This window comes from Cynocephalus volans, chromosome 8 (genome assembly GCF_027409185.1).
Source record: "Cynocephalus volans isolate mCynVol1 chromosome 8, mCynVol1.pri, whole genome shotgun sequence".
In the NCBI taxonomy this organism is placed as follows: Eukaryota; Metazoa; Chordata; class Mammalia; order Dermoptera; family Cynocephalidae; genus Cynocephalus; species Cynocephalus volans.
In genome coordinates, this window is record NC_084467.1 from 123,122,504 (window position 1) to 123,138,387 (window position 15,884).

The window sequence follows — 15,884 nt, forward strand, 5'->3', positions numbered from 1 at the left end:
AGTTTCTTCATTTGAAAGTCAGGGAAAATACCTTCCTTAGGCTTAGTGTGAGTACTAAAAAATGTGTTCAAATCTTTGTTCAGGTACATTTGTGAAACATACTTTGGACCATGCTTGGTGTGGTCCAACGTGAATGTAACAGTGGGAACACAGTGAGGACTCAAACCTAGATTCCCTTTCCCCTGCTGCTTTCTCTTTAGAGGGACTACCAGAAACCTGTCTTCTCCCAGGTAGTTCCTATTTAATTTCTACAAGGATCCCCTAAGACACGGGATGAGATAATTCTGTTGGCCTTGTTTAGTATCACATATGTGTCTGCTGTGCAAATAAATACCAAGGAAAGCTGATTTGATTGTTCTCATGCTCTAAAACTATAGTATTTGCCCATCATTTTTTTTTTTTTTTTTTTGTCTTTTTCGTGACCGGCACTCAGCCAGTGAGTGCACCGGCCAGTCCTATATAGGATCCGAACCCGCGGTGGGAGCGTCGCTGCGGCTCCCAGCGCCACACTCTCCTGAGTGCACCACGGGCTCAGCCCCAAAAACTATAGTATTTGCCCATCATAATACATAATTAGACCCAGGCCCAGTAACATTAATCCCTTATCTCTAACTACTAACTTATCTATTATTCATAAACTATTCCTCTGAAAAGAAGAGAAGGGGGCAGGGTGGAGTATCACTGCAACAGTCCAAAGTCACAGTGATCTGATAGCTCTTCAAGGACAGGTACTGCTTATCAGGATGGGGCCAAACATGGAGCCTAAAAGCTTACGTGAGCCATAAAAAGTTTATTACAGCAACTAAAGCTGTCCTTCTGTACTTACTACAAATAAGATCAAGTGCCTCTGCCTTGTGCTTTAATTTCAGCTGTATCCTCTGTCCTACTATAATCTTAATATGTATTTAGTTTCAAAACATGAAAGTAAAAGAATTAACTGATTTATTTTAACTTCACTGCACTACACTGGCATACAAATAATCTGTACATTTAAAAAGTAACTCTTCTGTTGTAAGAGAGCAAGGTTTAGTTCAAGGACATGAGATAGGTTTCCTCTATCGCAGCACCAAATGGAAATGAAGTGCTTACCATAGCAAGTTAACATCTGCACAGAATTTGACCCCATCTGTTATCTAATTCCCTCTCTATACTGTTTGTCAACTTTCTCCAAGGAATGACAAGAGGACATAGATTAAAAAATGTCAGCAGAAATCATCTCTACTGATTCTACCAGGAACCTACAAAGGAAATTCTTCAAAATAAGCTAAAGAATTAATATAGCCAGTGCATCAAATGTGTGGAAGAAGAATAATCCTAGTACCTCTCCCTGTCCTCTGTCAGTATGTAAGTGGCTCTTGAAGATTTCACAGAAATTAGCTTTGAGGAAAATCACAACTTTCTGGATTCGTATCTAAAAGGCACTTATGCACATTTTCAATTAGGAAGGTGACTGACAGATGAAGAATAACACTGAACTATTCTCTTATCCTGAATGACCAAAGTTCTGGATTTAGAATGGTATTCAGGTGTGCTGCCTCTGTCAGGAGAGCTGATTTTCATTATTCCATAGCCTGGCCACGTTGACAGGTTTCACTGCAGGTTTTCAAAAAATAGACTCCACATCACCCATCTCCACGCACACAGTCTTCAGTTGTGAATAATATTCAATTGTCACACGGCCGTTCTCTCTGCCAAATCCTGAAAGGAAGAAAAGGGGTCAGGACAAGCTACCACTGCAACAGTCCAGGAGTCACAATGATCTTCAAAAACAGGCACTGCTTATCAGGGCTGGGGAAGAAAACAGAGCCTAAACATCTTGGGATAAAGTCCTCAATCCATACATTAGCTGTGGAACTAGGCATGGGAAAAATGACCCAGTGGCTTTCAGGTATAGGGACCGGGAAATATACAGGTCTTTCTTACCAATATGAACCTTAATTTCAGGTATTCTGTGTTGAGGTCTGAAAGATATTCAGATTTGTTATCAAGTATTGAAGTAGTTTCTACAACAATCAACCTGATTCTCTTGAAAGTTGTTGCTAATTTAAAACTCAACTCTAAATAATAGGTTTATTAACCTTTTCCTATACTAAATCTGTAAGAGTATACTATTTACACCCTGCCCACTCATTTAGGGGAGGGGACACTTTTGGTCCCTCTGATTACCTGGAGTCCAAGACACTGCCCCAATTACTAGTGGATGAGGTTACTGCATTAAAGGCACAGCATTCCATGCTTTGCCTTTGTTGTACACCCTGCCCTAGACTTTGAGTAGGCTCTGCCTTCTAAGGACAAGGCCCAGGTCCCAAAAAAAGCACATTTCAAGGGGGCACGATTCAAAATGTAATATACACAAAAGTCCTGGCAAGACCTAGCTTTGTCTTTTGTTCCTTTCCAAATCCTCTAAAAACATCTGGTCAGGCATGTTAAGCCAAGTGCTGCTCTGCAGATCTGGCCATCTTTCTCTCTCATCCCATGTAGGCATACTGGTGCAAAGGGAAGGAAAAGCTGACCTAAGAGGCCCCCAAAGACCTATGCTGCAGATTCTAAGCACATTTTTTTCCATGCTGAGGACCTCTGAGTGTCCAACAGGGTTGAAGATGGTTAGTGGAGTATGATTAGGGAATGCAAGGAGAATACCATACTAAATACCAAATAAGACTGTCGAATTAACACCTATCATCTCATCAGTATTCGTGAGGGTTTATATATTTGCCAACACTGGGATGGCTGTAAACATTTGCCACAGAGACTGGGGGTCAGACTATTAGAATGGTGCCTCTACAAAGTACAAACCAATTTTCAGTCTAAATGAAGAACAGTATGGGACATTAATGAATATTTACAGGCAACAAACTCCAAAGAAAGAATCTCAAAATAGGGGCTATATTCCTAATGCCTCAAACCTTCTCCTGACATACCACACCTATAAAATTGCCATGTTATGGTAACATATGTCTGCTGATTATTGAATAAATGAAATGAAATGAGTGGTGGCTTAGGGAAAAGATTCGTATATGCTATCAAGTATAATGATAATGACTATAATTGACTGTTAAATGTTAAATTAAGAGATTTTATTAATTTGACCCAAAAGAGAAAACAAATAAATATAAACTTTCTGAGATATTACTTTAGAGACACTTTACCTAAACAATCTTAAAAGCTCCACAGGTGATGATGGACAATGCTGATATGGAATCTCTAGAGGAGTGATTTTATGCTTACAGTAATCACAGACTATGAAAGTAAGTCTACCCACAAGATAAACCTTTCTAGGATGTATTTCAGCAATTCACAAGCCAAGCCTTGTAGAGAGTTTTCAGGGAAGAAAAAAAGATGCTTGGCTTCCATTCCCAGAGACTGATGCAGTGGATCTGGGGAGGACCAGGAATCTATATATTTCTCCAGGTGATTCTGATATGCAGACAGGTTTAGGAACCCTGGTCTATGAGGACTGAATAATGTCAGTATCCCTAGAGAACCTGGTTTGCCATCATGCCACATTTCCCAGCTCCTCACCTGACTTCTTATATCCACCAAAGGGCAACTCCACTGGGCTGACGTTGTAGTTGTTAATGAAGCACGTCCCAGCCTGCAACTCAGCCACCACTCTGTGAGCCCGCTGGATGTCCCTGTGCAGAGAAAACATTTGCTGGTTACTCATAGTTTCTTATGTCACCATTCTAACAGGAAGAGTCAGACTGCCAGTTCTAAGGGTCTCAAAATCTGGCTACATTCTTGTTTCTTCAAAATGTTTAAAAATCTTCTATCATCCAGGCAAAATAGACACAGATTTGGGTTTTATGGTCGCATCCAAAAGACAACTATAAAATAAGTAGCAGCAACAAGGGTGCCAAAACAATTCAATGGTGAAAACAGTCTTTTCAACAAATGGTGCTGGAACAACAAGATATCTACATGTAAAAAGATAAACGTAGATCCCTTTCTTACACCACACACAAAAATTAACTAGAATGGATCACAGACCTAAAATGTCACAGGGAAAACTATAAAAAAAACCAAAAAACAAAAAAAACAGAAGTCAGTCTTCATAACCTTGGGTTAGGAAAAGCTTCTTAAATATGACACCAAAAGTAACAGACAAAAAAACAGAATAATTGGACTCTGAAAATTAAAAATTTTGTGCTGCAAATAAGACTATCAAGAAAGTGAAAAGAAAACCCACAGAAACACAAATCAAAACTACAATGAAATACCACCTCACACCCATGAGGATGGCTAAAATCAAAAGGACAGACAGTAACAAATACTGATGAAGAAGTGGAGAAACTGAAAACTTCATACATTGTTGGAGGGAATGTAAAATGGTGCTGCCACTTTGGAAAAGTTTAGCAGTTCCTGAAAATGTTAAAGTTACCATATGACCCAGCAATTTCACTCCCAGATATACACCCAACAGAAATGAAAATATAGGTCTTCAAACGACTTGTACATGAATGTTCATAGCAGCACTATCCATAACAGCCAAAAAGTGGAAATGACCCAAATGTCTATCAACAGATGAATGAACAAAAAGTGGCATATATCCATACAATGGAATATTACTCGGGAATAAAGTACTAATATGTGCTACAACATAAATGAACCCTGAAAATATTATGTTAAAGAAAGAAGCCAGTCACAAATGGACACATATTGTATGATTCCATTTATATAAAATGTTCAGAATGAGCAAATCCATAAAAACAGAAAGTAGATTAGTGGTTGCCAGGGGCGGAGTAGGAATAGGAATGGAGAGTGAATGTTAATTGGCACAGGGTTTCTTCTTGGAATGATGAAAATGTTCTAAAATTAGATTATGGTGGTTGCACAACTCTGTAAATATACTAAAAACCACTGAATTGTACACTTTAAATGGGTGTGCAAGCTGCTAAGAAAAAAAAGCGACAGCATATTGGAGTTACCCTCCTTTGTGGTTAGACTTTGTCTGTATTGGTGGGAGGGAGAGGGGGCAAGGGAGGCAGAAGAAAGCAAGAGCACTTAAACTCTCAATCCCCAAATCAAAAAAGCAGCTCCTCAATCTTTTCTTCAGAGCTCAAAGAGAAGTTATTACATTAGGTCCTCAAAGAGAGAGAGACCTTCCTACTAAGGTTCCTGACCACAAAGCTACAAAAAATTTTTAATTTACATATCACCAAACAGCATGATTTCAAAGGTAAAGCAGCCTCAGAAAACTGACTACTGCCAAAGACTAACCAAAGTTTGTATATAACCAAGCAGTTTGCAATCATTTTCAAAGAACATGTGTTCCTAAATCACTTTTACTTCTAATAGTAGTGATAAAAATTTATGTACAAAGATACTAATCACAACAGGTTTGGCCAGTTAGGTCAGTTGGTTAGACAATGGTGCTGATAACACCAAGGTTTGGGGTCCAATACCTATACCAGCCAGCTGAAAAATATATATATATAAAAATCACAACATAACTTACGATAGTTAAAATTGCAAATATCCTAAATATCCAACAACAGAAAAAATGCCTACATGAAATTACAATGCATCCTAATTAGGAACTACTATAATGCCACTAAAAATCATGTTTTTGAAGAATATTGTCCTCTCTTTATATGCTTACAGGTTTCTAAATTCCTTAACATGTATGTTTTCAATAGACACCTAATTCAATGCTTTACATAGATTAGAACCTTAAATGTTTATTCAGTGAATGAATAAAAAAGGACAGAATTTTTTTTTTAAACAATGACCGGTAAGGGGATCTTAACCCTTGGCTTGGTTTTGTCAGCACCACACTCAGCCAGTGAGCGAACCGGCCATCCCTATATAGGGATCCGAACCCATGGCCTTGGTGTTATCAGCACCGCACTCTCCCGAGGGAGCCACGGGCTGGCCCCTTAAAAAGGACAGAATTTTTATCAATGAAGTTTATAGCTCAACTTAAACTCAATAGGAGAGTTCTCTGGTTGTTCAGGGCAAACTACAAAATGCTGCTTTGGCATCTTCTGACTTAACCTGAAGCAAACAGAAAATGCTGCTGGCTCTCGTGAGAGAGTAAGATCAATTACATATCTAAGCAGATACTGCAGGCTCATTCCTTCCAAACTGCTTTGGGTGGCTCTCTCCATGTACCTGGTAAAGACACCAGCTGCTAGTCCAAAGGTGGTATCATTGGCTCTTTCCAGAACCTCAGCTTCAGTGTCAAACGATAAAATAGACATAACAGGTCCAAAGATTTCTTCTTTCACACAGGTCATGTCATCTCTGCAATCAGCTGCAAACATTATAATAAAACCAAATGTCAGTGCAAGGACTATTATTCCTGACCCTTGAAAATGTCTTCTTATCCATAATAAAGCGCTGAAATACACAGCTTTTCAAAAAAATTCAAAAGGATATTGCTAGTGTGAATATAAACTGGAACATGGCAATTTAACAACATATATTAAACAGTCATTGTCTTTGTGCAATTCTAAATCCAATTTTTAAAATTCATCATAAGGAGATAGCTAATGAGGTGAACAAAGATTTATTTACACAGATATTCATCACGACATTGCTGTAATAGTAAAAACTAAAAGCAACAAACTAAACATACAAAATACAGGAAAGGATCACATGAAGTATATGAATCCTAATGATAAAAGTAATGTAATTTTTAAAAAAAAAATTTAAAAAAGAAGGGGCCGGCCAGTGGCTCACTCGGGAGAGTGCGGTGCTGATAACACCAAGGCCATGGGTTCAGATCCTATATAGGGATGGCTGGTTTGCTCACTGGCTGAGCATGGTGCTGACAACACCAAGCCAAGAGTTAAGATCCCCTTACCGGTCATCTTTTTAAAAAAATAATTAATTAATTAAAAAATAAAAATAAAAAAAGAATATAAAAATGTAAACTTAGAAATAGATAATTTGAGGGGTTTTCACTTTATACAAAAATATACTTAAGTCCCTTTGAAAGCTAATTCCATAAAATAATTAATACTTGACATTTTTAAAAATGCATCTCTAAAGAAGCTCATATATTTAGATGTTCAACACTGAACTCCAGTGATTCTCAAAGATAGGTGAGCATTTATCTGCATTGCAATTGAAGGACAGCTTATCTCAATGCTGGCAATCACTGCATGGAGTGGAAAATGTTGCTGGTAAGATTGTGTTATACATGTAAACAATGTGGGGGCAGAAAAAGAGTTGAGAACCCTGCTATAAACACCAGCTTTTTACCAGCTAAAAATTTAAAACCTAAACTATTCACATATCTACAAGATGACAATTCTAAAACCTCTCAAGAGATGGATTAGAGTTTTGTGTATACAAAGAATAGCATACTGGTCACCTGTGGATTACACTGTACTTTGGAGACACCTGAATTATCTTCAAAGATACATTAACTGATATTTAGGTATATTTAGGGATAGCTTATTATGTTCTAATTCTTTAAAAATTAGTAATCTACACATAATTTTTAGGGAAACCATTAGCCAGGATATTTAATTACTCAAGACAATTCATTACCCAATAGTCCCAGAAAATGTTTTATTATCTTATGTAGGTCGATAATACAATATGGGCCTGTGTGTGGTGAAGTCCATGTTGCAATCAACAAAAGATCAGGGTATAAAGTAGCAGCTGACATATAAGAAAAGGAAAGGTTCCTGTCTGACATATATTATTACACTCACTATATGTCAGTCCTCAAATCGAGTCATTCTCAAACTGCAACGAGTATAAAAATGAACTGTGGGCTTATTAAACTGCAGATCTCTAGGCCTCACCCCTTGAGAGTTACCTTCAGGAGTCTAGGGCATGGGTCAGGAATCTGCCCTTTTAGTATGTTTTCCAAGTGATACTGATGCAGGAGACCACAAACCAGGCTTTAAGACAGCTCCCTGTTCTCTGCCTAGGTTCACAGCTTGTTTAAAAATAACTTTTTCTAATTGTAAAATACATGTTCTCTGTAGAAAATCTGTAATATTCAGAAATGCACAAAGTATAATAAAAATCACCTTTAATCCCAGCATCCAGAAACATCTACAATTAATATTATGATGCATATTCCATTCCTTTTTTTCTATGCACATATTTAGTTTTTAATAGATTTGGGATAACATCGTACACACTACTATATAAACTATATTTCTTTATTTAATGATATATTGAAGCTTTTGCAATTCATTATATATTCATTTAATAACTGCAAGCTAATCCATGGTACAGATGTTAGGTGCACAGCTCTTAAACATGAATGAGTCTCTTTAGCAAAAGTTAAAGGTAAAACTGCATCAAATATCAAGAGTTAAAAACTAATGCCACTATCATTCTTAGGGGCAAAAATCAGCTTAATTTATCTTCGAGATAGGTGTAATGAATTATATAATATGGCTCAACCTACAAATCATTTTTAAAGCCTACAAAACTAACAATATTTTTATAGGTGATACTAACATACGTTGCAAAATGAGAGAAAAGCATGAGAATGATAAAAATAACATTAGATTAGTGTCCACCTCTGTGGTAGGAGGGAAGTAGATGGGTTTGAGTAGGATGGTTACATACACTTGGCTGTGAAAGTAGGATATTTTTAGATTAAAAGAAGGTGCTAAAAATTATAATTTTTAGAAGATTAACACATTATCTGACAAGTTGGCTTTATGATGATTTACAATTTAAATGAAAAACATTCTTCACTTTCTTAACAAAATAAATTCATTATTTAATTTTTATCAAACATGCACTTCTATTTTTTTTTGAGCTCCTTGCTTCCAGAACAATTGGTGTTGTCCTAGGTAAACTAATACATATTGTTACCCTAGGGGAGGGGCACTCACACTGCTTCAAAGGTAGTGAAGTACTTCTACTTCCTTTTTTTTCTTTTTTTTCTATCTCTTAGTTCTTTATGAGTACTTCTACTTCTTAAAACTGGGTAGTAGGAACACAGTTTGCCAATCCTTCCTTTTACCATATACATTTTTTATAAATACCTATTTCTACCTATTCAATATTTAATTCAAATTATTTAAAAGCAAAGAAGAGGACATACTTAATATACAAGGTCTCATGTAATATCCGTCCTTTAATTTGGGATCTTCAGGTACATATATATCTCCACCACATAATACCTTAGCACCCTGCCAAAAAAGAATAAAAGAGAATACATATTTTGTATTAGATATATAATCCCAATACATGTTCCTGAAATGTTAAGTATATTCTGAACAAATGCATATTAAGTCTCCCCAATACAAATATAAAGCAGAACACTGGCTGGGGACGCTTAATAGCTACACGGATATTAATATATGAAAAGGGCACACAGTAAGTAACTTAGGAATAATATGAGGAAACTTCAAAAACTTCATGAAAAGATTCTTATTATTTTTCAATTCTTTTTTTCCCACAAACTTTTTGAAGTACCTTGTACCCTCCTCTCACCCCACCCCCACTCATTTCTCACCTGCTCTTTTGCCAGTTTAAGAAACCCAAGGACTCGCTCCAGGTGTGGTCGGTTTATGAGCGGACCCATCCTTGTGTCTTCCAGAAGGGGATCTCCAATTTTTATCTTTTGGGTCTGTTTCACCACTTCCTCTGTAAATTTATCAAGAATTTCCTTTTGCACAAATACTCTTGTGCCATTACAGCAAACCTAAAGGACAGACACAAGACACAAATTTATATGTGTGTAAAGGAAAAAAGGAAAAGGGAAAAAGAAAAATAATATAATAGCTTTAAACTTAAAAGAGGCACCACAAAAATTTTTTAAAGGATATTTCTATTTCTAAAAATTGTCCCCATACTGAATAGGAATGATCACACATTTATTTGTGGACATACCATCCCATAAGCACAATCTGTCCTTCGAGATAAAAGTTAGCTCTTATTTTGCTTGTTTAAATTTTCTTAAAGCCATTAATAGATCCAAATGACCCAAAGGACCTCTCCTACTTCCTTAAAACAGCTGCTCGAACTGGCTGTATATTTTAAGAGTGGGAGGTAACAGTGGGAGGGGACTGAAAAGTAAAAATAGATTAAGAACCGCAGTCTTAAACCTAATTTTAAAAATTAAGCATTTCGGTAAATATGAGTCTGCAAAATCAGTCACTATTTAGACCCTCTCATAGAAATGAATGTAAGTACTGTTCAAATGCTGTAAGAACAGTAGAACAGAAAAGAAAGTCCAAAAATAGATCCAAGTGCTCTTGGAAATTTAGTTCCTGATAAAGGTGGAATCTTAAACCACTGGGACAAAGATACGCTAAATAAATGATGCTAGAACAAATGGTTAGCCATGTGGAAAAGATAAAATGAGATACATATCTCATATCATACACAAGAATAAACTCAAAATGTACCAGGAAACAAAATATAAAATATGAAAACATACTATAACTAGGAGAAAATACAGGTAATTCCTCTATAAACAAGGTGTAGAAAAAGATTTTCTAATTATTACTTAAAATCTAGATGCAATGAAAGAAAAAAATCGATAAATCTGACTACATAAAAATAAAAATATTCTGCATGGCAAATACCCTAAACTAAGATAATTTTGAAAGACTAGAAGAAAATATTTGCAACATTTATCTCAGATAAAAGGCTGTCATCACTAACATTTAAAAATTGAGGGGAACTGGTCAGTTTGCTCAGTTGGTTAAAGCAGTTGTTATAACACCAAAGCCAAGGGTTTGGATCGCCATGCCAGCCAGCCATTAAAAAAAAAAAAAAAAAATTGAGAGAAAACCAAATCTCATAATACAATACACCAAAAAGTGTGAACTTTCTCATATATGAAAAAGGAAAAAAAACCACTCCATTAAAAAATTGGGGAAAAGGGCCGGCCCGTGGCTCACTCGGGAGAGTACGGTGCTGATAACACCAAGGCCCCGGGTTCGGATCCCATATACGGATGGCCGGTTCGCTCACTGGCTGAGCATGGTGCTCACAACACCAAGTCAAGGGTTAAGATCCCCTTACCGGTCATCTTTTAAAAAAAAAAAAAAAAAAAAAATTGGGGAAAAGATAAAAATTCCAATAGAAAAATGAACAATTGACACACACACACACACACACACACACACACACACACACAGTCTTAAGCCTACAAAAGATGTTCTATCTCACCCATAATTAGAGAATTCAAATTAATACTACACTGACCATTGCTCTTCTATCTGGTGAAAATTTAAAATCATGACAACACATTCTATTAAAAGAGGCTATTAGGAAAAAAGGACTCATACATTCTTAAGAGGAATGCAACATTTTCTTTTGGAGGGAAATTTGACAATATCTTATAAAATTACATGTGCATTCTACATTACTAATCAGGTAAATTAAAACAAATTAAAACAAACAGTGAGATACCACTTCATACTCATTAGGATGGCTATTATTAAAAAACAACAACAACAAAAAAACAGAAATAGAAAATAACACATGTTGGCAAGGATGTGGAGGAATTGGAAACCTTGTGCACTGCTTATGGGAATATCAAATGGTGTAGCTGTTGTGGAAAACAGTATAGTGGTACCTCAAAAAATTAAAAACTGAATTACTACATGATCCAGTGATTCCAATTCTGGCTATACACACAAAATAACTGAAAGCATGGACTTCTACATCAATGTTCATAGCAACATTATTCACAATAGCCAAAAGGTGGAAACAACCTAAGTGTCCATCAATGAAAGAATGGATAAACAAAACATGGTGTATATACAAATACAATGGAATATTATTTAGCCTTAAAAAGGGAAGAAATTTGGGCTGGCTGGTTAGCTCACTTGGGAGAACACGGTGCTGGTAACACCAAGGTCATGGGTTCGGATCCCTATACTGGCCAGCCACAAAAAAAAAAAAAAAGAAGAAATTTTGGCACATGCTGCAACACGGATGAACCTTCAAGACATTATACTAAGTGAAACAAAGCAGACATAAAAGAATAAATATTGCATGATTCCACATATAAGAAGTACCTAGAATAATCAAATTCATAGAAGCAGAAAGTAGAATAGTGGTTACCAGGGAATGAGTGGAGGGAGGTATAGAGGGTTATTATTTAATGAGTACAGAGTTTCAGTGTGGAGTGACGAAAAAGTTCTAGAGATGGATAATGATACCTTTTATGCAAGAAAGATGATGAAGTTAGAAATATACAAGTACCTGATCTGTTCATTTGTGCAAAAAGAAAAACAAGAAGGAAAAACCAGAAAAAAATTTGACTGGCTACCTACAGGGGACAGGAAGGAGTAGGTGGGAAGGAGGTAATGGCAACAGGGTAGAAGGTATGAGGAGGAGTAACTCTTCTGAGTGCACCTTTTTGTAAAATTCTGACAATCAGAACCACGTTAGTGGTTAAAATAAATTTTAAAAATCAGCAAGGATGGAGGAATATATGTGGAGGATACTAACATTAATAAACATAGCCTAACTTTTTAGGATTGCATATAGAAATGCTAAGCTTGGGAAAAACAGAAAACTTTCCCAGGACTAAAGTCTCTATTGTAGATAAAAAAATTGTAACACAGCAAAAATGTTTGCTCTAAGGGCAGATGCCCTTGGTGCAGCTAAGCCTAATGATTGTTGCCATGATGAATATCTCATTGCTCTTTTTGTAACCACCTATGTTCCTTCTCTGTAACTTTCTGGCCTGGAGAATAAAAACGGAGAGAAAACCTAATTCGGGGTTATTTCCTAGGAATTCTTCTCTCTTGAAGAAATTGTTCCTGGGAATTAACCCCTTCTGGGCCTCTCACTCCTCTGGAGAAATGGGCTTTGAGTAATCCTTTGCATCTCCGTCACCCTGGGAGAGGTGACAAATATAAAACCAAATGAAATACAAACAGAAACAAATGAATATTATTTTAAATGAATATCATAACCATACTGAAGTTGGAGAATGGGGAAAATTGACCCAAGTGACTTTTGAACACAGTATTTTGACTATAACCTCAAGCTAAAGACAAAAATAACTGTAAAAAATTCTGAACTGTAATTAGAAGATTTATATTTCACAGTAGTAAGGATTCACAAGTCTGAAACTAGCATAAGTGTATTCTAGGACTGAGCAATTAAATATATATATCATGGATAATGGGAGACACCAAATTTCTTACTGTCAGAGGAGGAAATTACAAATATGGAAAGGGAGAAGGCCAAAATGAACCCTGTAGTATTAGACTATAATTGAAGTATCTGTATGAACTTATTGTTATGAATATAGACAGAATATGGATATATGTTATGGTAATTGAAAGGTGGGGCTATGAAGAGGTGATTAGATTGTTGGACGACGCTGTAGTGAATGGATTAATAATGGTGGTCAGAGGTGAGGTTCTGAGGGATTTAAAAGGAGAGCATATGAGAATTTCTCTCTCTGCTCCACCATTTTCTACCATGTGAGACCCCTGCGTTGCTTGCTGTAGGGTCACCACCAAAAAAGACCCTCACCAGATGTATTCCCTGGACTTTGGACTTCCCAACTTCCCAAACTGTAAGCAATAAATTTCATTTTCTTATAAATCACCCACTTCACAGTATTTTGTTATAAGCAACAGAAACAAACTAATACAACTACTAAATGGAACCAGAGCTTCTTAGAAAAATGGCTGATTCCAAAGCTTGGCCAGGGAAAGTACAAGATGAGTCTAGAACACCTTGCTGTGCCAATGAAGTGCTCCAAGAATAATGAGAACATACCAAAAGGTCACAGAAAGGGGCTCCCACCAGCTAAATCGGCAATTATCTGAGTATCAAAATAAATGATAGTAACGGATTAGGACCCATAGAATGAAATAAGAATCCATGGACCAATACTGATATAAATAAGTGAATGAAAAACAAACGGGAAAAGGGAAAGTTCTTTCTTACAGTAGAAGGTAAACTAATAAATGTATAAGGAATGATGGAATTAGAAAACTACCATTTGGCAACCACCATAAAAAAACTGTTTTTCAGGAGGAATCATCAGTGGGTGATACAACTATCGGGTGAAAGTTTGATGAGGAACAGGATAGTCTCAAAATATCTCCTACAAGATACTTATTAACCACAAAGTAAAAACAGTAACTTTAGAGTGAAGACCCATCTTAAGCAAGTGATCTAAGTTAAATCACCACTGAGGACACAATGTCATGTTTGTAGTATTTTTTTACCAAAATGTATAAAATTAATCTAATGAACAGGAAACATTTGACAGACCCAAAGTGAGGGACATTCTACGAAATAAACAGCCTGTACTCTTCAAAAATGTTAAGGTCCTGAAAGATAAGAGTAACTAAAGAACTGTTCCCAATTCAGGAGATTAAAGACAAGACAACTAAATGAATCATCCTTGAGTGGGTCGCAGACCAGGAAAAATTTTGTTTTCTTTTGCTAAGAGGACATTAGTCAAATGAATGGTGAGATCTGAATAAGGGTTACAGATTGAGTAATAGTACTATATCAGTGTTAATTTGTTGATTTTACAAAGTGTGCTATGCTTATGTAAGAGAATGTGCTTGTTTTTAGGAACACAGACATATTTAGAGGTTAAAGGCCTTATGTCTACAACTTCTCAAAAAGTTCAGAGAAACAATAATATGCATATGTATAGAGAGATAAAGAGAATGATAAAGTAAATGCATTAAAATGCTAATATTTAATCTTAAAGCTTTAAAAATAAATAAGTTGGGGGTTTTCAAGATGGAGGCGGCTGCGGCGGCTGGCGCGGAGTAGCTGAGGTGGAAAAGGTGGCCACTGGGCCTCAGGTAGCCGGGAAACTTGTGGACCTTCCTCTCGCCATCTCTTAAGGGAGGACTGCTGCTGCTGGCTGGTCATGGGGGGTGAGCGCCACTTTGCCCCCGGCAGGAGAGGCTGCCTCATTTACAGGCAACAGCTTTGAAGTGTGGAGCAGGAAAAGAACTGTTTCTTAGCTGCAAAAGCGAGTCTCGAAACAGGGAACACGGCGCCAGGGCTGCTGTGGATGCAGCCAGGATCCCGGAGGCCGGGGCCACGCTGAAGGCGGCCAGCTGCCCTATTCAGGATTCGAGGTTTCAGGCCGGCATTAAAGAAGATTCCTGGGAGCGCCCGAGCTGAGCCGCGACTGAACAGCCCGAGGCGGCAGCGGCCGAGAACCGGGAAAGGCGGCAAACCAGAGACAGAGCGAGCGCCCGACCTGGCACAGCACTGTGAGTGACCCCTGGCACAGCTCTGTTCGGGGGGTGGATGCCCACGCGGCTCCCGCCTGCACCACCAGGCCACTCACTGCCCCGGTGCTGCCTCCATTTTCCCAGGTGCGGGCAGCTCCGCCCTCCTCGGCCATCACTGAGCCCTCCCACTTGCTTGGCCTGGCGTGGGGCTTTCCGGAGCCTGCAGACCGGCCTCCGCTCCCACTCCCTCCGCGGTTCTCTGGCGGGGCTGGTGGCGGGGGGCGTCCCCGGCCAGTGTCCGGAGGGCAAGGAAGTACGGGCGGGCCGACTGTCACTCCACCATACCCTGGACTCCGGCCCCAGGTAAACTCCCTGTTACTGGGAGGCAGATACCATCTCTGCGGCCACCAGTTTGGAAAAAAGCCTAACGAATTTCTGGTTGGGAATAGTGTGGTAGGAGAGTTCCCAGGTCCGCTTGAACCTGCCGGAGACCAGGCTGCAGGTGGGCGCTAGACTTGGTTTATACTGGGGGGATACAAAGGTGAACAAGACCCGAGAAAGATCTACATAGTGCTACAAAGGCACCCAGAGAGACCGGTCGTCTGTGCCTAGCAGAAACCTGGTAGACTTCCTGGGCGAGGCGGTGCTGAGCAGGGTCTTGAAGGCCCAGCTGATAGACGAGGGGTGCAGAAGACACGCCCCAGCCCAGCACAGTGCGCACAGAGTGGGGAGACGTGCGGCCAGGGAGGCGGAGACTCGACAGAAACCACACAC

The 15,884-nt window shown here is 38.2% G+C and overlaps 1 protein-coding gene across 1 annotated transcript in view; it reads right to left on the bottom strand.

The window, feature by feature from the left end:
* Window positions 1-770: 770 nt before the first annotated feature.
* ALDH9A1 (aldehyde dehydrogenase 9 family member A1) overlaps window positions 771-15,884 on the bottom strand; it is a 37,884-nt gene continuing 22,770 nt past the window's right edge. Inside the window, exons 7-11 of the mRNA XM_063106632.1 lie at window positions 9,440-9,628; window positions 9,026-9,113; window positions 6,115-6,256; window positions 3,523-3,635; window positions 771-1,698 (exon numbers count right to left, since the gene is read on the bottom strand). Of these exons, the coding sequence (XP_062962702.1) occupies window positions 1,604-1,698; window positions 3,523-3,635; window positions 6,115-6,256; window positions 9,026-9,113; window positions 9,440-9,628 (627 nt within the window). The 3' untranslated portion in view covers window positions 771-1,603. The remainder of the gene's footprint in view (window positions 1,699-3,522; window positions 3,636-6,114; window positions 6,257-9,025; window positions 9,114-9,439; window positions 9,629-15,884) is intronic.